Source organism: Podarcis cretensis (assembly GCF_951804945.1).
Source record: "Podarcis cretensis genome assembly, chromosome: 1".
Classification (NCBI taxonomy): domain Eukaryota; kingdom Metazoa; phylum Chordata; class Lepidosauria; order Squamata; family Lacertidae; genus Podarcis; species Podarcis cretensis.
This window is the reverse complement of record NC_137170.1, coordinates 16,049,679-16,076,045: the sequence shown is the minus strand read 5'-3', so window position 1 is coordinate 16,076,045 and position 26,367 is coordinate 16,049,679. Positions and strand designations below refer to the sequence as shown.

The following is a 26,367-nucleotide window of genomic DNA, read 5'->3' as shown; positions in this document are numbered from 1 at the left end:
GCTGTACGAGAAAGGAAACTAGCTCTGGGACTCACCCTTCCCCTGGCTTCCAATAGGAGAAACAATTCCTCTCCCTGGGGCCAATTCAGCTGTAACAAGCAGCATGTTGAGAAGGGAGATGGGAATGGGCAAAGGCACCAGCTGTTTAAGCCAATCTATTTCCTGAGAAGGGCTGCTTCCTTCTGCTATTGATTGCCAAGGGCAACGCTCCATCCACATTTGGAACTTTTCTAAGTTCCATGCTAGATACCATCCCATTCCTGCCTTCTAGAACTCACTGAATGATGTGATTCTTCATTTTCATTGATTCAAACTCTGTACACTCCTCTTCCTTAAGAAAGGTAGCCCAAACTGGGTTGCATTAAATAAGTAAATACATTGAAAGATAGACAGAAGAACAGCCCAGTAATTTAAAAAAAAAATACCCAAGGGGGGTGGGAATCTCAATTATAATGAGAACTGAAACAAGCCAAATATATGGTAACTGGTTCCAGAATCAATTCACAAATAATATACATTAGAATTAGGGAACGCAAAATGGATTCTTTTTGAGATGGCCACCAGTCTCAAAAAGGATACTGTAGCACAGGAAAAAGTGCAGAAAATAACAACTAGAATGATCAGGAGGCTGGGGAACCTTTGATATGAAGAAAGGCTATAGTTTTTGTGGGGAGGCTAGTTTAAAACGAAGTTACCTGGGGAAGGGGAACATGATACATATTTATAGAATTGTGTATGGCATTGGGAAATCAGTAAGAGAAATGCCCCCCCCCCCCAAAAAAGAAAGCAGTACAGTACCAATTAAAACAAAATAAAAATTTTTTTCCTTCCAGTAGCACCTTAAAGACCAACTAAGTTAGTTCTTGGTATGAGCTTTCGTGTGCATGCACACTTCTTCAGATGGTATCTTTTTTGTTTTGTTTTGACTATGGCAGACCAACACAGCTACCTATCTGTAACTAGTACCAATTAAACTTATTGGCAGGAAATTCCGTGCAGAAAAAAGGAAGCAGTTCTTCATATGGTATATGAGTCATTTGTGGAACTTGGAGACACAAGATGTGGTGACTACCACTAGCTCAGCTGGCTTTTAGGTGAGTCTGTCAATGACTACTAGTCACGATGGCTCCACGTAACGTGACACTGAATAGCAGCTGTTGGTGGAATATCAAAAGGAAAGGGCTATAGCTGCTAGTAGGCTGCTGAGGACTACTGGCCTGATCCAGCAAAGCAATTTTTTATGTTCTTATGGTGAATGTGGGAGGGAGGCTTTGGGGGAGGAATGGTCTGCCTTTTCTCTCTATATAACAAAAATATACGAATGTCATCATGCAGCCCCATGGGAAAATCTGTAGTGCAGCATCACAATTCTGAATTTGCACGAAGTCAGGATGGGATAGGGGAGCAACATCAAAGGCAGGTTGCACAACAACATTTGCCATGACGTGGGAGCAAAAAGGGAGGTACGATGAGAAGGGGAACGTGGTGGTTTAAAGTAAAGGCAGACATTTGAGCAAAGCAGGGATGAAGAGAACTGAGAGGGAAATAGTTTTTGAGCAACAACAGATGTTTAAATGAAGGAGCTCTGTTGTGTTAGCTTTCTGGTGTTGTATCCATCATTTCTATTTCTTCTTGTTAAAACTGCCCTGTTTGTTTTTTTAAAAGGCAACGCTTCTGTGTCCTCCATCCCTGCTTTACTCCAACCTCTGCTGTTGCCTAAAATCACTAGTTTCCTCTCAGTGTGCCTCCACCCTCACTTTTACTCAAACTTCTGTAGTTATTTAAAACAACCACTTGCTTTCCTTTCAGTGTCCTCTGTTCTCGCTGTATTCAAGCTTCTCCCTCTTAAATTTCTTAGCTGTCTCATGTGTCAGCGATAAAAGATTAGGAGCCCTCAAATATTCTATAGTACCTTCACAAAATGCATTTCGCTACTGCTACCATGTGTTGCTTTTAACATGAAGTTTCAGTGTAGTTAATTTATTTTTTTCTTTTTTTTAATTCTTTTTATTAATTTTCACTTGAATCACCAAAAAGAAAAACAAATCAACAGTTACAACAGTTACAAAAAAAACACCAAAACACAAAAAGAAAACTAAATAAATATTTAAACATAACATGTAAATTATATCAATTTCCATTACGTTTCTTTGTCTTAATGTAGTTAATTTAGAACAGATATTTTGTTAACAAGCAAATACTCACATCCACCAACTTAATTTAACCATCTCTAACTCAACAAGCTAACCGACAGGCTTGCTCTTAAGATTCTATTCATCTCAAAGATACAGTAACATATGTGGTGTGTGCACAAAAGGAGCTGCAGAGTAGGAGAGAGGATGAGGAATGGAAATGGGAGTGATCTGTGTACAAGGAAGAGTTGAGAAAAGTAAGGAGGAGGAGGGGAAAAGGGGAGTGAATGTGAAAAAGAGGGTGCAAAGAGAGTTGCAAAAAAGAAGGAAGTAGGAAACGTGTGGATGGGGGTGAAGATGAAAGCATGGCTTCATAACTGGGTAGAAGCTGAAAAGGCTGCTTAGTAGTTGCAATGTGTGGGGATGAGGAATATGCAGGTGGTAACCATGAGGTGGAGGGATGCGGGTGGCGCTGTGGGTTAAACCACTGAGCCTAGGACTTGCCGATCAGAAGGTCGGCGGTTCGAATCCCCACGATGGGGTGAGCTCCAGTTGCTCGGTCCCTGCTCCTGCCAACCTAGCAGTTCGAAAGCACGTCAAAAGTGCAAGTAGATAAATAGGTACCGCTCCGGCGGGAAGGTAAACGGCGTTTCTGTGTGCTGCTCTGGTTCGCCAGAAGCGGCTTATTCATGCTGGCCACATGACCCAGAAGCTGTACGCCGGCTCCCTTGGCCAATAAAGTGAGATGAGCGCCGCAACCCCAGAGTCGGTCACGACTGGACCTAATGGTCAGGGGACCCTTTACCTTTAACCATGGGGTGGGGTGTGTGCAGGGTGGAGACTACACAGAAGGAGGGGGAGGAGGGGTGGACATGGGACTGAAGATTAAAATGGATGCAAAGAAGGGCTGCAGAATAGAAGGGGGTTCAGAAATGGGGCTGAGAAGGTGAAAAGTGAGCACTGTAGTCGCCTAGGGTGGGAAAGGGACGCTATTGTTGGCTAATGTGTGGTGCAGGGGGTTGGCAATTGGAGCGAACAAGGAAAAAAACCCTTAATCTGCTGATGGATGGCCACACCGACTCGACCCCGAACACACTGACCAGATGCTTGGAAGCTGTGGCTGGATGGTTTCGTGGGAGCCGATTGAAACTAAATCCTTCGAAGACAGAGGTCCTATGGCTAGGTCGGGATGGCATGGGGATGAGGGACCAACTCCCTTCTCTTGCGGGGGCCCAATTAGTGCCATTGCCTTCCGTTAAGAGTTTGGGTGTAATCCTTGACGCCTCCCTTTCCATGGAGGCGCAAGTTACAGCAACAGCCAAGGCGACATTTTTCCACCTTCGCCGCATCAAGCAGTTGGTCCCTTACCTTTCCCGCCCCGACTTGGCCACAGTGATCCATGCGATGGTCATCTCCAGGCTTGACTACTGTAATTTGCTCTATGCGGGGCTGCCCTTGAAGCTGTCCCAGAAACTCCAGCGGGTACAGAATGCTGCAGCGAGGCTCCTCACGGGGTCTCTGCCATGGGAGCATATTCACCCAGTGCTTTTCAAGCTGCACTGGCTCCCGGTGGAGTACAGGGTCAGATTTAAGGTGCTGCTTTTGACCTTTAAAGCCCTTCACGGCCTAGGACCCTCATACCTACGGGACCGCCTCTCCTGGTATGCCCCACGGAGAGCCTCAAGGTCCATAAATAACAACACCCTAGTGGTCTCAGGCCCTAAGGAAGTTAGACTGGCTTCAACCAGAGCCAGGGCCTTTTCAACACTGGCTTCGGCCTGGTGGAACGCTCTGCCTCATGAGACCAGGGCCCTGCAGGATCTGATTTCTTTCCGCAGGGCCTGTAAGACAGAGTTGTTCCGCCTGGCCTTTGGCTTGGAGCCAATTTGATTCCCTCCCTCCTTCTCTTTTTTTTTCTTTTCCTTCTCCTCCTGCGATGAGGCTACATTTTACTATTTTAATGTTCCATTATTTTAATGTTGTATTTTATTTTTGTTTTTAAGTTGTAATCATTCATCTTGTTTTTATTATTGCTTGTAAGCCGCTCCCCCTTGGCTGGGGAGGGCGGGGTATAAATAAAAAATTATTATTATTATTATTATTATTATTATTATTATTATTATTATTAATCATTTTTAAAAGAACTTCTGGATTCATTGAAGATACACAAAATTGGAGGCCCCTCAAATTGTAAAGCTTTCCAGTTAACCAGTTAAGATATTCATGCTTACCAAAGTCCTTGATCCCAGACTGGAGCTTCTTAAAGATTCAAGTTCTTCTGTCATCTTAGAAGCTAAAGCTTGAAGATAGCCACGGGCATCTTTTTCATCACTCACCCTAGTGCACAATCATAAAGAGTCACTCCTTTATATCGATAAAAGGACACAGGCACACACACATTCAATAACATGTTATCACCCGTCTCAGTGTTCAAACCATAAAATGTTGCTTTTCTTGCATGAAAATTTTCAGGATTAAACTCAGCAGACACAGCCAGGGTAGTTTTCCCTACAACCATCCCAAGGTAGACCTATTGTAACACTCCTGCTGTGGAGATAATTAAGCAGCAAAGTTTATTGACAGGGGAAATTTGGAGTTTGTGATGACCTGTGAATTCCCATCTCTGAGGTACTAAGAATGGGCCAACCTTGTTTGATGAGAGCTACTCTTGATGGACAGGCAGGGTCATGTGAAGACCACTCCAAAGGGAATGAGCTTCCCCTTTAGTTCAAGGAATGTATTAAGAACCTGTAAACAGCCCAAAGCAATAATAAAATAACAATTTGCAACAACCACGAAAGAGCCTAACTGAGATATTGCTGCTTAACAGGCAGTGCTGGTCTGGGAGCAAAGGGAGAAACCGTTTTCTTTGATATTCTTAGCCCACTTGATAGCTCAGTCAGTAGAGCATGAGACTCAGTAGAGTATGAGGCAATCTCAGGGACATGGGTTCGAGTCCCACACTGGGCAAAAGATTCCATTGAAGGACTAGATGACCCTCATGGTCCCTTCCAACTCTACAATTCTCTGATTCTTTTGTGATTCAACAAAAGGAGCTCTTTCCATCAGATAAGACTGCCCTACCCTTAAGGAGAATGTAATTTGTGTTGAGATTGTTCGTATGTGGAGCATTATAAACTCCTTTTGGAAAAGGCTGTGGCATAATGGTTTCAATCTTCCCCCTACATGTCTGTGTTATGATGTGAATTTTTAAAAAATCTTTGAAGGATCTACACTGCCTCATTTGTAAGTCTGGCACAGGAATCATAAGGTTGACTTTAAAAAAGAAGAACTGAAACAAAGAACTGATGAACAGCCAGGCTGCAACCTTTTCATTTAATACAAATTAATTTTTAATGTATGACCTAGACATTCTCACTTTGGTGAAATCAGTTGACATAGAAGGTTAATAAAGTTCCTGTAAGGGTAATAAAAATGAGGGAGCCAGTGTGTATCAATCAATATTTGTGGCTGCATGTGATTTCTGAAGTGTATCATCTACAAGATGACACATTTCTGTTCTATGGGAGCCTTCCCTCTGCTAATACAGCACTAATTTATTTTTCAAAGGATCCTCAAAATGCACATACCACTGAATAATTTCTGCAATTTGAGCTTCCCAGTGGGCAACAGATTCCTTCTTTGCCGCCAAATCCTGAAGCTCATCTTCTAGCTGCCTGTTTTGTGATGTTAGTTTATCCACAAAGGAACAAAGCTGCAATGAGAAAATTAGAAGTTTTCATAACTGTAATTTAATGTAACTTTGAACCTCCTGCAGCAAATGTGTAAAACCGCCTGCAACATTTTGTTTTCCAAACAGTCAAATTAAGCCAGCCCAGTTAAGTGGCAAAGTATGTGTATAAGCAGCACTGAAGGCTTCTTCGGTTTTGATAACAGAGATTAAACACCCAGATTTTCACATTTGACATGGAATAGTCAGACTTTCACACACAATTAAAACCACTGTATTTTTTTTTTGAAAATTATTTGTAGCCTCTCTTGAATTAGGAGCAGGGCAGGGAACTCTAAAATGGTATTTGAATTATAGAAATAAAACATAAGATATCTTGGGGTAGCCAACGTGCCCTCCAGGTGTTGCTGAACTACAAATCCCATCATCCCTTACCATTTGCCATGCATGCTGGGGCTAATGGGAACTGAAGTCCATAGCATCTGGAGGAAGCCACGTGGGCGATTACTGTTGTATCTGATGAAAAACTGTGCTTCTTCACAGGTTATGACAATTTACCTTCTCATTTTCAGTTGTTATTTTCTTGTTATCTTCAAAGAGCATGGTTCTCTCTCGCTCATATTTCTCTTTCAGAGTTCCCACTGTTTCCTCCATCTCACTGTGCCTACAAGCGTGAAATAATATCATGTAAATGCCATTTCACAGAACAAAGAAACGATTGCTGCTTTTTATGGAGTTGAGTACATAAATCTTATTTAGTTTTTGGATGCCACATTATGTATAGTGACTTTTTTTTGGCGGGGGGGGGAATGTTTCCAAGAAAGCAGTTGTACACAGAACTTACTTCTCCCGTTTCGCCTTATCCAATTTATCTTTTAACATCATGATCTCTTTCTGCAGTGCTAGCTGATGGCTTTCTAAGTCATGCACCTCCTTTTTCACATTTTTTACTTCCAAGACATGGGATGCTTCTCGCCTGACCAGCTCCTCTTCGTAAAACAAGATTTTCTTCTCAAGCTCTGACTTCATTTTGGCCAGTTCCTGCTGATGCTCATGCATGGCCACGCCAGCAGCACGACCTCCCTGCTTTATCTGCACAAGAGCAGGGAAAAAAGCCACACAGACAACACCACAATACAGTACATTCAATATTAGAGACTTTAGTTTTGTTCAGTGACATAAAACACATTTCATCTCCTTAATACCAGAAGAGTTGATCATGAAGTATAAACACATGCATATTTGTCTCTGCATAGCTTAGAGATCTCATTTGCTTGATCATAATCTCTCTGAAAGCCATGAACCGAGAGCAGACTGAAACATGCAGAAAACAGTCCACATCAGACTGCAGTGGGAAGGGGACTGCATGCTTCATTCATTTTGCCTTGATGTAGAAGACTAGCATGTCAAAGTGGAAAGGTTTTACTCTAGTCTCATAATCATGCTGACTTTCCACTTTGTTTAGAACCATGGAGCACACACGAACACACATTATTTACATCCTGAAGAAGCACAGACCACTACTTAGACATCATTTTAGTTAGCTGTTCCCCATTTATTGAAACTATTTTTTCCAGCACCAGCCATTTGCAGGAGTCCCAATCTGAACATATTCAAGTGAGCATTTAAGGTCCCCATCCCTATTTGGCGGGCTGCCATCTGATTGGATTTCACTTTAATTCTGACTTGATTTTAGGATGTAGGATGTATTTTAATTGATTGCTTGATATTATGGTAATGTGTCATATATTTGATGTTAGCTGCTCCAAGCCTGGTTTTGGCCGGGGAGTGCAGGGTATGAATAAAATTATTATTATTATTATTATTATTATTATTATTATTATTATTATTCTGACAGCCAACTTTCAAATGGTGTTTCCCTCCCTTTAATTACTCCTGCACTCCTGGGACTGAACTGTTAAGAATGATAAAGTCTAAAGAAGTCAAACAACAGAGGCCCTGAAACATGTAAGCAAATCTATTCACTGTGGTACAGATTTAGGGTTTTCGGGGGGTGGGGTAACTGTGTAAGAGGATATAGCAAATAAAATCTTGTCTGCGCTCTGTAAGAGGCTAATTCTGAGCTGGTACACATGAGAACAGCCTGCAGTGGTAGCCCCCATGCAGCTTAACATGTGCTATGTGAGGTTTTTTCCTGCACTACTCCAAACTTCCCAAGAAAAACCCGTAACATGTATGGCAATCTAAAGGTCTACCAAAAAAAGAATAAAATAAAGCAGTCAAGCCGTGGTGAGGATGAGAAATGTGTCAATATCAATGGTTGCTTCTCACATTAAAATTGTGAGACAGGGAGGATTACTACCTATCCTGCCTAGATCCAAAAATATCTTGTTGGAATGCCCAATATACATTGAAGAACTAAATCTCGGGCCTTGCGCATTCTGGCAAGCTGTTTTTCGGAAGTGAATAAAGTTGCAACTGTCATGGGACACCCTGGAGATCTGGATTTCTATCCTTTGTCAAATGAAGCTGTTCTTATATGGCTTAGATGCTTTTCAAATAAGGTCACCTTTAGGGTCTCCAGTTCATTTTCAAGCTGCTTAGAGAAACTCTCACTGTGCTCTCGAAGCTTACGCTCTTTTGATGCCTCTGCTGCTGCGTCATCAAGTTGGGCTTCTAGCTATAAGAAGGAAAACAGGCCTGGTTATTGAAACCACTATAGCTTAACCCTTATTATTTTTATGACTAGAGCAGCTACAAAAAACAGAAAGGAAGACATATGGCCATCTTGAGGTTTACAATCTATATGACAAGGGTCACAGAAGAGGAGGAGTAGAAGATAAAAACAGTTTTGGAAGATGATATATTACCTTTTATTCCCAATCCTACCAACTTTCAGAAACTTCAAGGGAATATATATACATACACACACACATACACACACACGTATCTTTATAACCCATCCTCATGCCTATGACGACTTAACCACCTCGTGGAGGCCTGCACTATAATATTTCGTAGCCAACTAGGAGCCAGTTACTTTAAAAGGGGAAACATGGAATCCAAGATCAACAAGACAGATCTGGGTAGCTAGGAAACTTCAGTATAAGGAAAGAATGACTGCGGCATTTAACTATAAATATAATAATTGACTGAAAAAAGTTAGTGCTTCTGGTTCTTTCATTGCTTGCTTTCTCTCCTTTACAGACAGACAAAGGGAAGGAGGGAGAGTAAGATGAAAACAGGAAGCCCAAATTATGGTCCAGAATGTGCTACTGTGATATAGCAGGAGTTTTAGCAAAGCGAATCCATGGAATAGCTGGCTCACACATTATGTTTCTCCACACAACTCCACAGGGCAGAGGGAGTGTGGAAGGACTGCATGAAGAAATAAACCAGCTGCTTGTATGTGTGGAACCCAGCCACAGTAACTATTTCAAGCTAAAATAGCAGCTGAAATCCATTATCCTCAAGTACCCTGCCGAGCTACCTCTTTTCTCGCTTTCTCAGATTTACGGATTTCCTGTCTCATGGAGTCAATTTTCTGCATGATCACTTCCACTTCTTCCTCTTTGTCACGGAGCTGTCGAGATAGTTTCTGCTTGTGGGAGCGCAAGTCTGCCATCCTCTCGTTCAGCTCTGAGAATTCCTGCATTGCTAGCTTTCTTTGTTGATGGGCGTCCTTTAGTTCTTTGGACTGTGCCTTTAATCTTTCAGACGCTTCAATGAGTTGCTGGTGAAAAGAAAGGTCCAAACAAGTGTTTAGAGATCGACACTCTTGAGCATGAAGCTCAATCTTATTGCAAAATCACATTTTGACAATATACGTCCTCATCTCCACCTCTCCCCATCCCTGCTCTCAAAATAATGACAGGCATTTTGGCAGTATATAAGCAGAAGTATTTATATATCACCACTCTGATATCCCAACGTATTGTATGCTTCCATCCTTCTCCCACCTTCCTCTGTTCTCCCTCCCCTTCTTTCATACATTCCCCCTTTCCTCCTCATATCTCTTCAACCACTCTTCCCAGCATCATCTCATTACTTCTCTTCCTCTTTTGTCATCTCTGCTTCTTTCTGTTCGCCTTTTCTCCATCTCCCTTCTTCCCTACTCCTCCCTTTCCTCAATCGTACTCAACCTTCTAAAAAGAAAGAAAAAATAAATATCAGGATAAATTCTTTTATCCCTGTGTGTGCTTCTGCTTTGCGGTGTTCACTTGCATGTGGTGGGGATCAGAGCCAGTCCCAGGGGCAAAAGGAGGTTATAAGCTGATGCTTAAGCTTCTGCTGAAATCCCTGGCAGAAGGAAATCCCACGAGCCAAAGGACACAAAAGGGTTAAACACCACAGGGAACAAGAGCTGATTACTGCTAGTGATTACCCTTTTTCTCTAGAGAGGACACCAGAAACCTGAGCAGTGCTTTAGCAATGCCACCCTCCCTCAAAGGGAAAAGGGGCTGTGAAGGGGCTGTGAATAGCTTGGGGAGCCCTCAGACACAGCCTAATTCCATCAGCCCTTTAGTTTTCTTGTGTTGCCTCTAGCCTTTGCAGTGTACGTCCAGGGTGGGAGGAATGCTTCTCTCTTTTATAGGACTCAATTTTATTTTATTTTATTTTGCTTTAAAAAAAACCATACCCAAACCTTTTGTGCTTTATATTATTATTATTATTATTATTATTATTATTATTAAACATTGTGCATACAGTCTGGCACAGTCAATATGGACAGAATGGGACTGATACTGACACAATAACCTATGAGTTCTGAGGGACATTCTCAGTGGAAAAGGTGCTACTGGTCAATCCCTCAAAAGTGCTTAGAAATTCTGCCCTATAAAGCCTTTTTCTCATCTTTCCCCCTTTATAATCCTTTTCTTTAAGTTATTATTTTACATATACAACATATCAACATTTATATTCCATTATAATACAGTCGACTCACAACTTACACAGGGCTTATGTTCTGGGGATTGTGTGTAAAGCCCAAATCACATACAGTATAGCCGGAACAGCCCCCACGCGAGCATCCCTACCTTCTCAGAAGCTTGTGCGTCAAATGGGTCTTGCCCCCTCCTCCCCATGCAAGGTGGAGAGCTTCAATTTACGTGCATTTAATTTCTGTGATTGCAGTTGCAAGTGCCTAACACTACAATCGCACAAGTTAAATGTGTGCAAGCTGCAAGTTGACTGTACTTCAAACCTAAACAAAGCCAGCACGCTTGTATTATGGAGAAAAAAATATTGTTCTGCTAAAGAAACAAAATTACTAATTTCATCTAACATTATTTAGATACTTGGGCATTACACCTGACCACAACCATTTATTTTTGCTGTATTCAGCAAAAGTATTCCATCTCATCTGAAACCTATCATGCCTTTGTTTTTGTTGCCTAAATCTGAGATGGTGGGTTAATTTTGACATAGCAGCAATTTCCCAAAGTTTCTCCATCCATTAAAGAATGGATGTGTGTTAGCTGATCTCCATGATTTATGCTCCAACTGTATGCTCACTGAATCCAAACGTAATACTGAGATTCACGTGGGAAGAAAACAATATATAAGCTGGATACATGCATTCACTGCGTGTGCAGCCAGCAGTCCCTACAACTATGCACCTACAGCAACTGCACCAAGTACCCTATTTGCAATGGGGGGGAGGGGCTTCCCGAGTGGCAGTTGGTAACTGGTTTTTCCAATGAACAAGTTTAACTTGTGTCCCTGCCCAATAGTTTTGGGGGAGGGCTATAGCTCAGTGGCAGATGTTTCCAGATCCAATCTGCAGCATCTTCAGGTAGGGCTTGGGAGTCTAGCAGGGAGAGGAGCTGTCAGTCACTGAAGACTAGACTGATCTAGAGATACCAATGGTCAAATGTGGTGTAAAGGCTGCTTTCCCCTATGCTCCTACTACAGCACGTGTGGTCTACTGGATGAGGCGAACTGGATTTGGCTTCTGATTGTTCCCATGAAGCTTGGTAGCATGGACATGTCACTATTACTGAGCCTAGCTTATACTACAAAGTTGATGTAAAATGGGATAATTGCACGTATACTGTCCTGAACTCCATGAAGGAAGGACAGGATACAAGTATGACAAACAACAACTCTCTATATAGTGTGAGTTCCACATAATGTTCCACACTGCTGGCAATACCACCTTTATACTTGCATTCCCTAGTCAACACCCCACTTTGCTGGACAGAAGAATTTTACCTTATGGAGATCCTCTTTCTCTTGCCGAAATATCCTGCATTGCTTTTCAAGTCCTCTTAACTTGTGGGTGGAGTCTTCATGTTCCTGCCGCAGCGTCACTGCGTCTTCCAGTTGCCGCTCTAGCCTATTTGAGTCTATAGTTTTAAAAGGGAGGATTATTTCATAGCGTTTTTGCTCAGTTGGCATATGCAGCAGTTCTGCATTCTTCTCTGCCAAGAACAATTTACACTGGGTAGTTCAGAGTGAACTCATTCATTCTTCTCTCTAACATAACACACACTGGAAAACCCCAAGTCCCATCATCACAGCTCAACGTACATGGTGTCGACAAATACAAATAAAATCCAAATTCTACCTCAGTCCCAGTACCAAAGAATTCCAAGTTCTGAAGGCAGAATAAATTATGCAACATAAGCATTCTTGCCATCTGCTTCTTTCAACAATACTGAACCTGCTTTCAATATTCATGTTTTCAAGGAATGAGATCCAAAAAGCTATTTTAGATAAGACCACTGTGGCTTTGCTTGAACAACAGTCCCCATCATATCTCAAATTGCGCTTGAAAGTCCCATTGCTTTTGAAAGCAGCTTGTCACGTGACTTTTAAGTAGCTTTTAAGAGACACACACGTTCAAAACCCATTTGTGCATGCAGAGCTAGAGAAGAGGAAGGGCAAAGAAGAGGAAGGGCAAACATTAAGGTTAGGGTCAGATAAGCAGTACAGGTCATTTAAAGGAACAAGAAACTAGTTCAAGCAATGTAATCACAGCTCCCTGCCTACTCTAGTCAGCCTTAACCTCCCTACCACCAAAGAGATGTCTCCAATCATTGCTGACATATTTTCAAGTTTCCATGCTAGCACAATAGGACTAGAAACCTTAAAGGAAAAAAGCGGGAGTGGGTATATAAAATGATGTCTCAGAAACTCAAAGTACAATTCATTTTCTCGAGTATAAGAGGGTGGACAGTTCTGGCAGAAGCAGAAGCCCCACTGGATTGCCCCTTTGGAAACTGTTATCTTTCCTTCCCCAATTTTACCTGCCGCCTGTGAACAGATATAAGCAGGTTACATGATATTACTGTGGTCCTTTCTTTTCCTTTTTAAAGAAAAATTGGATCTTGAATATTCAAAGTAAAATAGAAGATTATAGCAGTGCTGGTTCTACGAACAAAACTTGCAGGTTTGTTGTCTGTGGGTAGCTGTGGGAAAATGTCAGCCCTCCCCCTGCCCCCAGTTCAGAAAATGGTTGATCCCTCAAATTCCATCCATCAGATTTTCACCCAAATTTACAACTATGGCTACTTCAACACAGCTAACTATAAACCAACAAAAAAACAAGTCCCCCCCCCCCAAAGTTGAGAGGTACCTCATGGGAGCAGGGAAAGGAAATGCTCTATGGGGGGGAGAGAAACAAGGCTACAAGTCTGACAAGTGTTTACTTGTCAGCAACAGCCACCCCTTAGTTTCTAATACTGCAATGTAGCCTATCCATTCAAAAGCAGCTACTTCAGGTAGGAGATTCAGTATTGTATGCAGCCATTTCTTCCACCTCTAGGGAATGTCTCCTCGCGAGCCAGAGGGGCAAGAAGGGCTTTGTTGAGCTGCTCAACCTCCCTGTCTAACAGCTGATATGTGGGGCAGCACAGCAGCAGCAGTTGATTCCCTGCCCATCAGCTGATTGGCTCAGCAAGCCTCCGGGTTGCGAGGAGACCCTCTCTGGAGCCCAAAGGTAATGTCCTCTACAGGCTCTGGAGAGGGTCTCCTTGCAAGACAGGAAGTGCTCCCCATTTCCAGCTTCCACTTCCAGGTTCCCAGCACTGAGTGTGTACACGGTTGCACGCAAAGAGGTCATGCATAAATGGGGAGTTGCCTGTACAATGGTGCCAATTAGCCTGGCCTGTGGATCTGACTTCGAGCCTCTGAGCGAAATGATATGTAAATTATAATTTAATGTTATTTATAAATTAAGATTAATTTAAGGTGTTGAATATATTCAATAACCTTTGATTGTTTTGTGTCCCTGTTAAGGTTGCACATGGAGCAGGTTCTCCCACTGCCCCGATCTAGTTACCCTACTGTCTCGTAAAAAGAAACTTCAGGTGCATACCGTGGATACCTAATTACCAAACAAAGAGAGAGTCACCAGTTACAAAGGCATAACCCTATAAAACGGAGGGCTCTCAGAATGGTGAATGGATGCAGGACCACATCAAACAGCCACTTTCTCACATTTCCTCATAGCAGATGTAGACATCATAAGCGAAATACTGTGCACTGCAGCTTAAAATTTTCCATATGAATGGCACTTGTACAAAGTTCAAAGCTTGCCCCTTTCTGGGAAAAAATATTAGAAGAGGATATCCTGGGATTTTTATAGAAAGGATAGAAGTCAAAAGAATTATCTAAGTGAAGCCGTACAAATTGCCTTTTATTCTTGGCTCCCCAGTGGGAATAATCTGCTATCAAGTAAAGGAAGCTTTAGAAGAAAGATAAGCTTTTGTTCAAAAATCTAAATGCTGCTTAAGGTTGCACCTGCCACACTTTCCAAAGCTGTATCATAATGTAATATTTCATGCATTTCCACACTGAGCCATCTCGGTACTTGAGCTGAAGATCCAAAAGTAAAAAAGAATGAGGCTCACGTCTAATAGGCTGCTATGAGGATTAGCGCTTTACCACTGGACTTATTTTGTACTTTTTTTGAGAACTATAGAGAAACCTATTAAAACATGCCAGACACATACCTGCTATTTTGTTTTTCAAGCGCTCGATTTCCTCATTTAGCTTTTTTATTTCTTTATCCCGGTTTGTGTTTGCTGTTATGCGAGCAGAACCATGAAGGGACTGAACAGCCTGGGTAGATTCTTTAAATTGAACCGAAAGAACAAAGCAAAACAATTTGTTTAGTCCAACCTGAAAAACATTCTGTTGCTCCATTGCAAAGCAACATAAAAGGAAAGCGAGATGGCGTACCTTGCAACTTCCTGCTCAGCTCCAGCTTCTCCTGCTCCAACCTTCGTATTCTCCTTTCATATGCCTCTATTTGCAAGCTGTTGTCCAAGTCACGCTGCACATCCTCATCTTTGGTTATACCACTGGACTGCATGACACTCTTTAGCGAGCCTCTATCAGAAAAACAACTGGAAACCAGAAACATTGGAGAACACGTTTTAATCAATTTATGCTCAACCCTAAGTAGCAGTTTCCTCTTGGAAATTCAACAGAAGCAGAAACCTTGGAACAACTGTGAAGATTATATAACAGAGATCCTTGCTTCAGTACTATCTGAGCTGGCCTGCAAGTAAAATGGCAGCAATGTGCTGTGTGATCTGTTTTTTCTCACTCCAGCCAGCACAGGCTAGCTTATCGGGGAGGAAGCAGCAGCAGCAACTTTTAATTCAGGAGAGACTGGAAATGGAACAATGCTGTTGCTGTGACAATTCTCCCTTAAGTTTAAGAGTATGGACACACTACATTTTCCAGGAAGGGCAGGTAGACTGCCTTTGAAAGCTGAAGGAACCACAGCTCAGAGCAAACACTTTCCAATAAAAAGTATCAGGTTGAACTCCTTGAATCTCCAGCTGAAAGGATCTGTGCTCCAAAACTTGGAGAGCAACGGGCTAGGCAGAATGATGATCTGACTGAACCTCATATAAGCTCGTGTGCATCTATGATATCAGTCTATCCAGGCCTTTCACCACTCCACACGCACTTTGATCCGCAAGAGAACAAACCACCTCCTCAACATTATTTTCAGTACAAAAACTGGCTTTAAAAAATATTCTGCGACTCGAACCACATGGAAAGCCAGTCTATTGCCCTTCTATTATCACAGCCAGTGCAGTATAGTGGGGAGAACCCAGACAGGGAAATCCTGGTTTAATTCCCTGATCAGCCTTGAAGCTCACTTCTAGGGAAGAAGTATGGTGATGTTCAATTCACCTTGAGGCTGGAGACTGCAGATGATGGATTCTCTTTGTGTTTAGAACTACTGTTTGGGGCACCAGTTAAGTGATTACCCTGACAAAGCACTCTCGCTCTCTATTTTACTGCTCAACTCCCTTTGTCCTCGTTCCCAATTTAAATTGTGCTTAAATATGCGGAAGTGTATTTGCTTTAATTTACCCTTTTACCTTACCTTGCCCCTTCCTCACTGCTGAATTGTAGATTTCAAGCTCCCTGGGGCAAAGACCTGTCTTCTGCTGCTCGGATTACTCTTTAAAGCACCATATCCAGTGATGGTGCTCATATAAATAAATCATAAGCAACAAAAAAGCACAGGAGCCCGAGACACTCAGGTCAAGCATTTTAAGCTGCAGTTGAATACGTTAAGAGAAAGGCAAATGACGAGATCTGAGTGTGCTGCTTTCCCATATGCATGAACTTTTTTCACCTACCTCTCAGTTGTGTAGGTAAAGCCAACGAACGGTAAATGCAGTCCAGAAAATCCAGTGTGAGAACCAGGTGGTATCATTTCCTGCACAAAAAGGAATGCAGGATGAAAACCAAGTTGAATCTGGAAGGACATGTTGGCTTTTTTGTCCCTCGCCTCAGGGACAGGGAAAAGCCACCATGCTTCTACATCCACATGTATACTGTCCATCTCATGTAAAAAGGGCCATCATCATATAAATGTTATTTAGGAAGATTAAGTATTCAGATTTATTCATTTAAAGTAGGAATACTTCACTCTGGATTTTATCTGCCAGTGTTTTCACTATGCACCAAGGAAATATCAGTGAAATGTTCAACAATGGCAGATCAGTTTTTCTGAAAGCCTATAAGTTTTCGATCTCGCTGATGATCTACTGTAGTCACATGAGAACACACAGCCACTGGCAAGCACTGAATATGTTCTCAACTGCATTCAGTTCATGCAGAGGAAAGATGAGGCCCAAGAGAATTAACATTAACCGGGTGTGCACATTAGAACTGTGCACATTAGAACTGTCCCCAGAATCCCCTGGGACACACAGGAGTCCTGTCAGTGATGAAAAGGTTTGGTTCAAAGAAGCAAGTTTGAAAACTATTGCCTTTAAGAAGAAAATAAATAATCACTCACAGGGTTTCTCAATACATCGTCATCTACATCAAAGTTTGATGTGTCCGAAGGACTGCTAACTTCTGGAATGTAAGGTGCTTCTAAATTTCGGATATTGTCCCAATTTAGCCCTTCAAAAAATGCATGTGCCTTGAAGTCTTCTATTCCGTTCTGCCCCAGACGACGTTCCCTACTGCAAATAAGCCTCTGGATTAGGTCTTTTGCCTCTTCAGACACATCACTAACATGGGATGGAAACTGGAATCTCTCCTAAAGAAAACAGAACGGGGAGGGGAGACATTGTTTCAGACTTCTACAATGAGAAAAGGCTAGCTAGGGGACTGTTTTTGAATGGGCTTATGGTAAGTCAGAATGCAACGGAAAATGTTGTGGAAGTTTGAACAATAATAATAATTAGGGTTCACAAACTGTGCCTAAATTTGGTAGCCAGCCATTATTTACACACCAGAATATAATTGTGTTTGAGCACACACAGTTTCCTTTCCATGGGAAGGAACTGCCCATCCATATCCACGCAGAATTAAGGACAAGGTCTTATAGAAGAGACAACAGAAGTTCTTCAGAAATTAAACACTGACTCCACTTGCACTCCATACATTAGGGGCAGACAGACCTCATGCTTGCATAGTCCACTCCTGTGTATTTACTAGAACTGTCTGTCTATCTACAGTGGACGCTCGGGTTGTGAATGTGATCCGTGAGGGAGGCACGTTTGCAACCCACAGCGCCGCGTCTGCGCCTACACGGGTTGTGATTCAGTACTTCTGTGTATGCGCAAAGCGTGATTTAGTGTTTCTGTGCATGCGCCGAAACCCGGAAGTAACCCGTTCCGGTACTTCTGGGTTCGGCGCAGTGCGAAACCCGAAGCATCAGTAACCCGAGGTATGACTGTACTGCAAAAATCCCAAAGCTTCCAAAAACATGTAATTATTCAAGATATAATTAGTACATAAGAGGAATGAGCATTTTAGTGAATGCATAGTTAAATAGCTCTTACTTCATGATTCATAATCTTCCCGTAGGTTTCCACCAGCGACTCTGCATAGAAAGGTGTTTCACCATACAACATTTCGTACATGCAGACTCCCAGGGACCACCAGTCGCACTCAGGCCCGTATTTCCCCATGCCATCCTCCATTGCTTGCAGTATTTCAGGGGAAATATAATCAGGTGTGCCCACTGCAACTGAAGATTGCACCTTCAAAAAGTAAAATAAATACTTAAGATTAATTCATCTACACACACTACCTAGCATGAGAGAGGGCTATGCATCCCTGTGTAATGAAACGTAATGGATTGGATTCTGGGAACCATAAGCAGTAAGGGAGTTTCCCATTCCGTCTACTACTCCACCCAGAAGCCCCTTGTACCCCTGGAAAGTCTAGAGGATCAGGAACTCTCCTCCTGGACAGTGTGGGATGGGGTTCAGGCAAAGGCACTTTGTGGGTGTGTAAGGGAGGCTTGCAGTTTTCAGGATCCAAGCCAATGTTGCGGAGTTAAGTTCTTAAAATCTTAATTTTGAGTGAACCCCTTACAAAAAATATCCTGGAAGCATGATGTTTTAAAATTTCTATTTTGGCCAGCTTAGTGCATGAGGTTCTCCCCGAACCCCCGCCCCAAAATCTCTAGTTTTGTTTTCAGTTTTTACATACTGCATCCTCCCAAAAATGTACAGATTAACATGGAGCAATTACGCCACAAAAATGCACAAAGTTCCATTTGAAATAAGTAATCGTAACATTTTATTGATACGTACAGTGCCATCTTCACTCATCTTCAAACACGATCCAAAGTCTGCCAGGCGTATATGGCCGTTCACATCCAATAAAACGTTGTCAGGTTTTATATCCCTGATTTGAAAAGAAATTATTATTTTCATACAGTACACACATTAGGTCAAAGCACTAACTTCACTGAGCAGTTAGTAATCTAATTTAGAAATAAACCATATATTTTCTCCAGTAAAGCATTCTGTTTACCTGGCTATAAATGAAAATTATATATACCTCACTACAATTTTATGATGGTACTGGGCATTTAAAAATTGGTATGCAACAACCCACCCACATTGGTTTGAAATATACCCAACTCGCCAATTTCATGGAAATATGTTAATGACATTTAACTAAATATGCAAATATGTAGATTACTGATTACTTTTGAGACATCCTCAACATTAAAGAAATTGCCTTTTCTGTATTTGGGTTAAGAAACCAGGTGTATGCTTCCCATACTTCATAATTGCATGCGTAAGATAATTGTTTTTCATAGTTTCTGAGGTGGAAGGTCAGAGCAGAAATGACTATATAAGTTTCCAATATGAAACTACTTTACCTTTCTTCCAAATGAAAGAGATAACGCAATTAATGGGGGGGGGGTAGTGTCACTTTCCACTTTCGCATCATATTGAGGCAACACTGATCAAGTGTTTCGCCTTCTGTTTACCAAAGATTTTTCTGGAACATGCATTGCTAACAGCAGTTCAACAATAAAAATGTACAATGTGTCCTTTGCCTTCCATTTCCTTCCCACAGGAAGGAAGGTGATTAACTATTGGAGAGTGTCAAAAATGAATTCTTCTGTTTTTTTTAAGCTTGTCTTGAACATGCAGGCACCGCCTTTCCTCACAACCACCACACAAAAACAAGTTTCTTTTTAGTAAAATTAAATACAATCAAGCAGGTAACAATGTTCTTAGACGGCTATGTTATACATCACATTACAGAGTCCCCTCCCCCATGACATTTTACATTTGTTTACTTAGAAAACTTGACTTAAATGCCAATTTTCTAGCTAGCTCAATCCTAGGCAAAGTCCTCAAGTGATTTCCTGAGGTAGCAGTAATTTAGAAAGGTCATAAAAAGCCATGTTATGTTTTGCAAGATAAAAAATACTTTAATGACAAAATCATGGCACACACATCACAAAGAGATGCTAACACAACGACCAGAAGTGACTTTAAAAAAGGGTTAGACAAATTCATGGCGGATAAGTCTATCAATGGATATCAGTCATGATGACTGTTATGTTACCAGGATCAGAGTCAGCATGCCTCTGAGTACAAGTTGCTGGGAAACAGCCATGCGAGAGAGATAGTTGCCCTCGTGTCCTGCTGTGGGAAGTTGCCCTCATGGTATACTAAACTGTGTTTTAAATCATCCCAACATGAGCCATGCCAACAAAGGTCCGTATAGTAAAAGCCATGGTTTTCCCAGCAGTGATGTATGGAAGTGAGAGCTGGACCATAAAGAAGGCTGATCCCCGAAGAATTGATGCTTTTGAATTATGGTGCTGGAGGAGACTCTTGAGAGTCCCATGGACTGCAAGAAAATCAAACCTCTCCATTCTGAAGGAAATCAGCCCTGAGTGCTCACTGGAAGGACAGATCCTGAAGCTGAGGCTCCAATACTTGGGCCACCTCATGAGAAGAGAAGACGCCCTGGAAAAGACCCTGATGTTGGGAAAGATGGAGGGCACAAGGAGAAGGGGACGACAGAGGACGAGATGGTTGGATAGCGTCTTCGAAGCTACAAACATGAGTCTGACCAAACTGCGGGAGGCAGTGTAAGACAGGAGTGCCTGGCGTGCTCTGGTCCATGGGGTCACGAAGAGTCGGACACGACTAAACGACTAAACAACAACAACAACATGAGCCTTGGAATTCAGGATACTCATAAGCATCTGGATGACCACTGTGGAAAACAGGATGCTTTAATACCTTTTGTGTGATCCATGTACTTCCTATATCTCTCACATCCCCACCAGTGGTGGGGTTTTTTTGCAATCACCTCAAACACACCGCCATGTTGAAATCTGTCTCATAAAAGAATTCAGAATGGGGGCAACTACCAAATGGCAGACTTGATTTTTGATGGCTGCCATGTTATACCAATGTACACTGAGCCACTTCCCAAAAGAAATTCCATATCCCAACAAGTACGTCAGAAGAATAGACAACTGTGCAATTGCCCCAGATTGTAATTAATCCCTATTAGTTGTTTTGATATTCTTAAACTGTAATTAAGCATACAAACATGGAGTTTACTTATCAGTAAATATTGTTAGGCTTAAGCTGTGACATCAAAATACAGAGGAGTGAATAATCTTTATATATATGCCCCAAATTAGTTTGGTAACTTCCAACTCTTCATCTGTAACCCCAAATTATTATTTTTTAAATGGCCACATGGCCTCAGAATCTGTGGGTGTTTCTATTAATACAAAATATTAGCTGATCTGTAGTTTGAGCTTCCTTGCTCACTAATCATGTACTGATACACATTAAGAGGTTTCTAGATGAGACAACTTAACATTTCTGATGCCATGCTGTTAATTTTTCTTTCTTTCTTTTTCTCCATTGATTGTGTTCCAAATGCTATTATTTGCTGTTGTAAGAATAAAGCCATCACAGCTCAAGAGCACTCTAGCTATCCCCCTCTGTTTCACATATTCAAGCTTCCTTCGTATCATGTACAATTTAACATTCTGGGTGTTCACCCCTTACTAAATGGGGTCATTTTCTTATATGTGTAATTTTACAGTTGTGATTATTTGTGCCAAGCGCACACTGCAGACACTTCCACATAATGTCATCCTTCAGTGTGAGGCTCGCCTTAATTATATGCTTATTTTTCTGCTTATTAATAATTGGGGAAAGAAATATTATTTAGAAGTGAATGAAATGCATATAAACAGTTGCAATCTGGAAGTGCATATAACGTGTTCTCGTCAGGCATACCTAATCTAATTCTCAGGATCAGAACATCCGTTTTGCTGAGTCGTAGCAGCTGCACAAAGTACAGATTTGCCAACATCTATAATGTATCACAAAATCCTCTCCCCTGGAGAAAGACTTGCAGCATTTGAAAATTTGAAGGTGTGTATTTTTTAAAGTAAGTTGGTGAATTACATTTTGACTGTTTAAATATAAAAGCTATGTTTTGGAAAGCTGAAAACATGGGACAAAAAGGACATGATCGACAACATAACTGGTGGTGGAACCATTGCTATATATGTCTGGAAGAGTTGCTAACTCTTCTATCACCATGAAGACAGGAAGGATATAAAAAGCACTCCACAGGAGGGATATCATAGCTATTCCTGTTTTTACTACATCAATCTTATATTTATTTCTAATCTTCAGGTGAACAAGTCAATGCTTATGAAGCCAAAACTGTACCACTCGAAATAAGAAATATTTATCAGCAGACTTGGTGTAGCCACAATGTATAGAGATGTATAAAATGATTGGTTGGAGGTGGGGGTTTTCTGTTTTAAGAAAATTGCTTACCCCTAAGTTGTAAGGGTTTCCTCCACAATGTTATTTATTTATTCACAACCAACAAGACAGAATCCTTACCTGTGCACATAATGTAGCTGATGAATGGAATGTATAGCAAGCACCATTTCCCCAATGTAGAACCTGGCCATATCTTCAGGAAGCTTGTCTTCAAACTTGCTAAGTAAGGTCAGTAAATCACCACCCACATAGTAGTCCATTACTAAGTACTGAAAAAAATTGCAAAAACAAAATAAACAACATGGGTGAAAATCAATGCAGAATGCGATCCAACTGATCACATTCAGCAACTGCACAACCACAGCACAAAAGATGTGTCTGCAAAAAGAGGAGTCAAAGAGGCTGATGTCTTTAAATTATTACCATCCAATTTACTATAGGTTCTTCAGCAGCAGGTCCTAGGGAGGGTTGCAACAATTTAAAATTCAGAATAAAAAGTTAAAGCAAATCAGGGCCATGGAAATAAAACACGGAAATATCGAAATGTATTTAAAATGTGCTTTTAAATTATTAAGTAATGCAGTTACAGGAAAGATGGAAAGTTAAGCTATTTCAAGCTTTCATACAGCCAGTTGCTAAAGTGGCCACAAGCCATCAAACATTTCTCTTCTGCAAGCTTCTGTGAAATATGGGAATGTGTGTGTGAGTGGCATGGTCCCAGCTCAAGAACTGAAGGAAGATGACATTAAGTTAAGCAGCTCTAAGTCTGGTCAGTTCTAGAAACCTACACTACCTTGAGTGCGACAGATGAAAGGTGGGATGCAAATGTAGCTGAATAAATTGATCAAATAGTTGAGTTATAATGAAGGTGCCTGACTTAATTGCATCCAGTGAAAGTTCTATTTATTAACTCACTGTAGGTAACTGAATAGCTTTCAGGAATATTTTAAGCATTTACACAGAAAATTGAGTGGCAATATTTTGCTATGAAAATAGATTCCAAGAGCTATGGTTATAGAGTTGTCCTTAAGACTTGTAAAATGATGCCTTGGAGACAATCTGCTGGGTCAGAAGTTTGGTATCATCAGTTCTTGACAGGCAGTTAACTCAAGAGAGAACAGCTTGAGAATATGGGTCAGCCAACAGTCAAAGATACTGACTGCTTGTCATGTAAGAATTCTGGGACTCTTGGTCAATACTGACAAAAATGCTTTCTGGAATTTAAATGATTTTATTTAAACTTTTTTTAAAAAAAAACCACATTATTTTCTCTGTGCTTTCCTGTCTTCCAAACCACAGGATGATCAGCAAAGAAAGATGTTCAAAAAACAATACTTCAAATTAAAAGATACACAGAATAAAATTAAGTGCAGAAACTGCGCAAAGGTGAGAAGGGTTAATTTGATTTGGAAAACATAACTGTAAAAAAGTACAAGAAAATAAAAGGAAATCTGGCTACTCAATCATTTGGGTACAGTAACTTTGACCAAGATTCCCGAGAACTGCATCCATTTTGTATGGATAACGTTCCCTTGTCTGTGCATGTCTGTTCCTCAATAACTCTCTTCAAAGACACAAGCAAGGTAATTTTTTGGTGCAATTTCTCTGCAATAGCCCTTGGACAGTACAGCTGCCCCCTGCTGAGCCCAAGCCCTCCAAACATATGCAATGGCATACTTACTAAGAATAAATCCCTTTTAAGTAAGTGAGACTGGCTCCTGGAGAAGCATGCATAGGATTGCACTCTAAAGTTGGAGTTTTTCTGTGTTTTTTCTCAGAAATATTTCAGAGCTGTAACTTAACATTCTAAAAGCCACAGTTGGCCCTCAAATCAGTCGTGCCACCCTGGATTTGAGCAGAAGCCTTGGGATCTTGTGTATAAAATAACACATAATGCAACTGAGCCAAGGTAAATAACTAGAGAATAAAAGCATTTAATGAACAATCTAATTCAATTCACTCTAGCTCATTATGTTTAATGGCAAATCAACATATCAAAAGAGCAAAATAAAGTGTATATGAATGATGTAGGGAATCTGTTTTTCTTCCACAATAAAGACACAAGCAGGCAGGCAGATAATGCTCTAGATTCAAAAAAGATACCCAACTGAGAAACTAGGAGTCAATGCCCCATTCCTTTAAAGAATTGCAGTTTTCACATACCAAATAGTTTTCATCCTGAAAGGCATAGTGCAATGTAGTAATCCACTGACAGTCTCCATTCACCAAAACATCTCTTTCTTCTCGGAAACAAGCAGTCTAAAATGGGAAAGAGGAGTTCTTTTAAATATTTGACATCTTTGCAGAAAACACAGGTGCAAACACATGTTTACACCAATTCTGCAACACACCAATATTCATAGCAAGGAACCACTTACTACTTACAATATATCAAAAGAACATTTCAAGACAAATCCAAAAGGTTCAGTATCTTATTATATGAATATTTATAAACCACCAAATCATTAAAAAATTGCAGTGTAAAAGTTACATTTTTGTTGTACAAAGTCAAACATTTCTTTGATCACAAAACTCATTAACTATTCCCAACTGACCCATTTATACAATGGGTCTGTTATAGCTTCTTAACTAGTTCAGAATTTTTATTTCTATATTTATTTCCCTCAGAGGGCACATGAACACAGCAAAACCATTTATAAGCCATCCAGAGTGGCTGGGTATAAATATAACAATATAACAACAACAACAACAACAACAACAACAACAGTTATAGTAGTAGTAAGAAAAAGAAGTTGGCACCGTTCAACAGATAGCAAAACCAAGCCATACAGGGTAGGGAAGGAAATTATGTCATTTTCCTTTCAAACATCTGAACAAGCCATGGAACAGGGAAGTGACAGATTTCTAGCAGCAGCTAGGACTATATCTATGTGTGCAGAATAGAAACTATTTCCCAGGACTTCTTACATGAAAAATAAAGTGGTAACTAAAGAACTGGAGAGCTATGAAACTCTAACGATTGATAAAGGTTGTATTGTACCAGAAACTGGATATGGTATCCCCACAATGCAATGCAGCATCCAGTCATATATATGTCTGTCCAATGAAAACTAGGCACTAGACTTGTATGTGAACTTTGCAACCAAATTTCCTTTATACTTGAGAGTTCTTGCTAAATGTCATATATGTCTTGTTATAAATTATCATTGTTTAGTTTTTTGCTAATGCATTCTTCACTGATTCTACTGTGATGCGTACTATGCTAAGATGCTTTATTCAGCGTATTGTGTCCCAGTCTTTTTAAAAGTATGTAAAGGGTCTATTAAGGAATTTATAACATTTCTGAGCCAAGTATTACATTTATTAAGGGATCAACACTGCTTCAGTATTTTCCTTTCACAAATACATTCTGATCTTTTTTAAGGAACTGAAAAAAATCCTCCCTCAATTAACTATCCTCCTTGAAGACTTGACTTTCAAATTGCACAAACTTACATTCTTTGTCTTGAATAATGCATTTAGCATGTGGCTCTGTATGTCATAGCAACTGAAATCTGAAGCCTCCATGTAGTCTTTAACTTGGTTTTATAGTAAACAAAAATCTGGCCAATATAATTCATGGTAAAAAAAACTAGGGCAGACTGTCTGGTAAACGAATACACAGTATTGCTGAGAACAACAGATGCCTCGAAGGGACTGTCAGACTTGATTGCATTAAAGCAGCTCACTTTGGGGGGGGGGGGGTTTGCAGGGAGGAATCAAGCTCCTATATGCTCATGCAGTAATTCTTTCTAATCTGGCTGAAGTTCACTGTGATTTTCTTTAATGCCATTTTTTTTTAAAAAAAAAGAAATATATGAATTGGAAATACTGCACTTACCTCTGCCCTTTTAAGCATTTCCCATTTATTTAGAATCTTCATTGCATAAATGCGTTCCGTGCACTTCAATTTAACAACTGCAACCTGGATTTAAAATTTTTAAAAAAATGAAGGCAATGACATTTTAACAATTTTGAATAGATTGATAACTTCTGAAATGAAATACATTTTCTGATGAACAAAGTATATCACAATATGAATGTCATCTTACATTACACCCTACTGTAA

General features: G+C 40.7%; 1 protein-coding gene across 6 annotated transcripts in view; it reads right to left on the bottom strand.

Annotated features, from left to right (window-relative positions):
* CDC42BPB (CDC42 binding protein kinase beta) overlaps positions 1–26,367 on the bottom strand; it is a 97,529-nt gene that overhangs the window by 33,308 nt on the left and 37,854 nt on the right. For all 6 annotated transcript variants that reach the window (XM_079980233.1, XM_079980230.1, XM_079980231.1 and 3 more), the window contains exons 3-18: positions 26,140–26,223; positions 24,462–24,557; positions 22,419–22,567; positions 18,816–18,909; positions 18,057–18,257; positions 17,060–17,308; positions 16,395–16,474; positions 14,971–15,137; positions 14,742–14,861; positions 11,998–12,131; positions 9,275–9,517; positions 8,354–8,464; positions 6,668–6,915; positions 6,382–6,487; positions 5,723–5,847; positions 4,364–4,469 (exon numbers count right to left, since the gene is read on the bottom strand). In XM_079980233.1, coding sequence (XP_079836359.1) covers positions 4,364–4,469; positions 5,723–5,847; positions 6,382–6,487; positions 6,668–6,915; positions 8,354–8,464; positions 9,275–9,517; positions 11,998–12,131; positions 14,742–14,861; positions 14,971–15,137; positions 16,395–16,474; positions 17,060–17,308; positions 18,057–18,257; positions 18,816–18,909; positions 22,419–22,567; positions 24,462–24,557; positions 26,140–26,223 — 2,313 coding nt within the window. The remainder of the gene's footprint in view (positions 1–4,363; positions 4,470–5,722; positions 5,848–6,381; positions 6,488–6,667; positions 6,916–8,353; positions 8,465–9,274; positions 9,518–11,997; positions 12,132–14,741; positions 14,862–14,970; positions 15,138–16,394; positions 16,475–17,059; positions 17,309–18,056; positions 18,258–18,815; positions 18,910–22,418; positions 22,568–24,461; positions 24,558–26,139; positions 26,224–26,367) is intronic.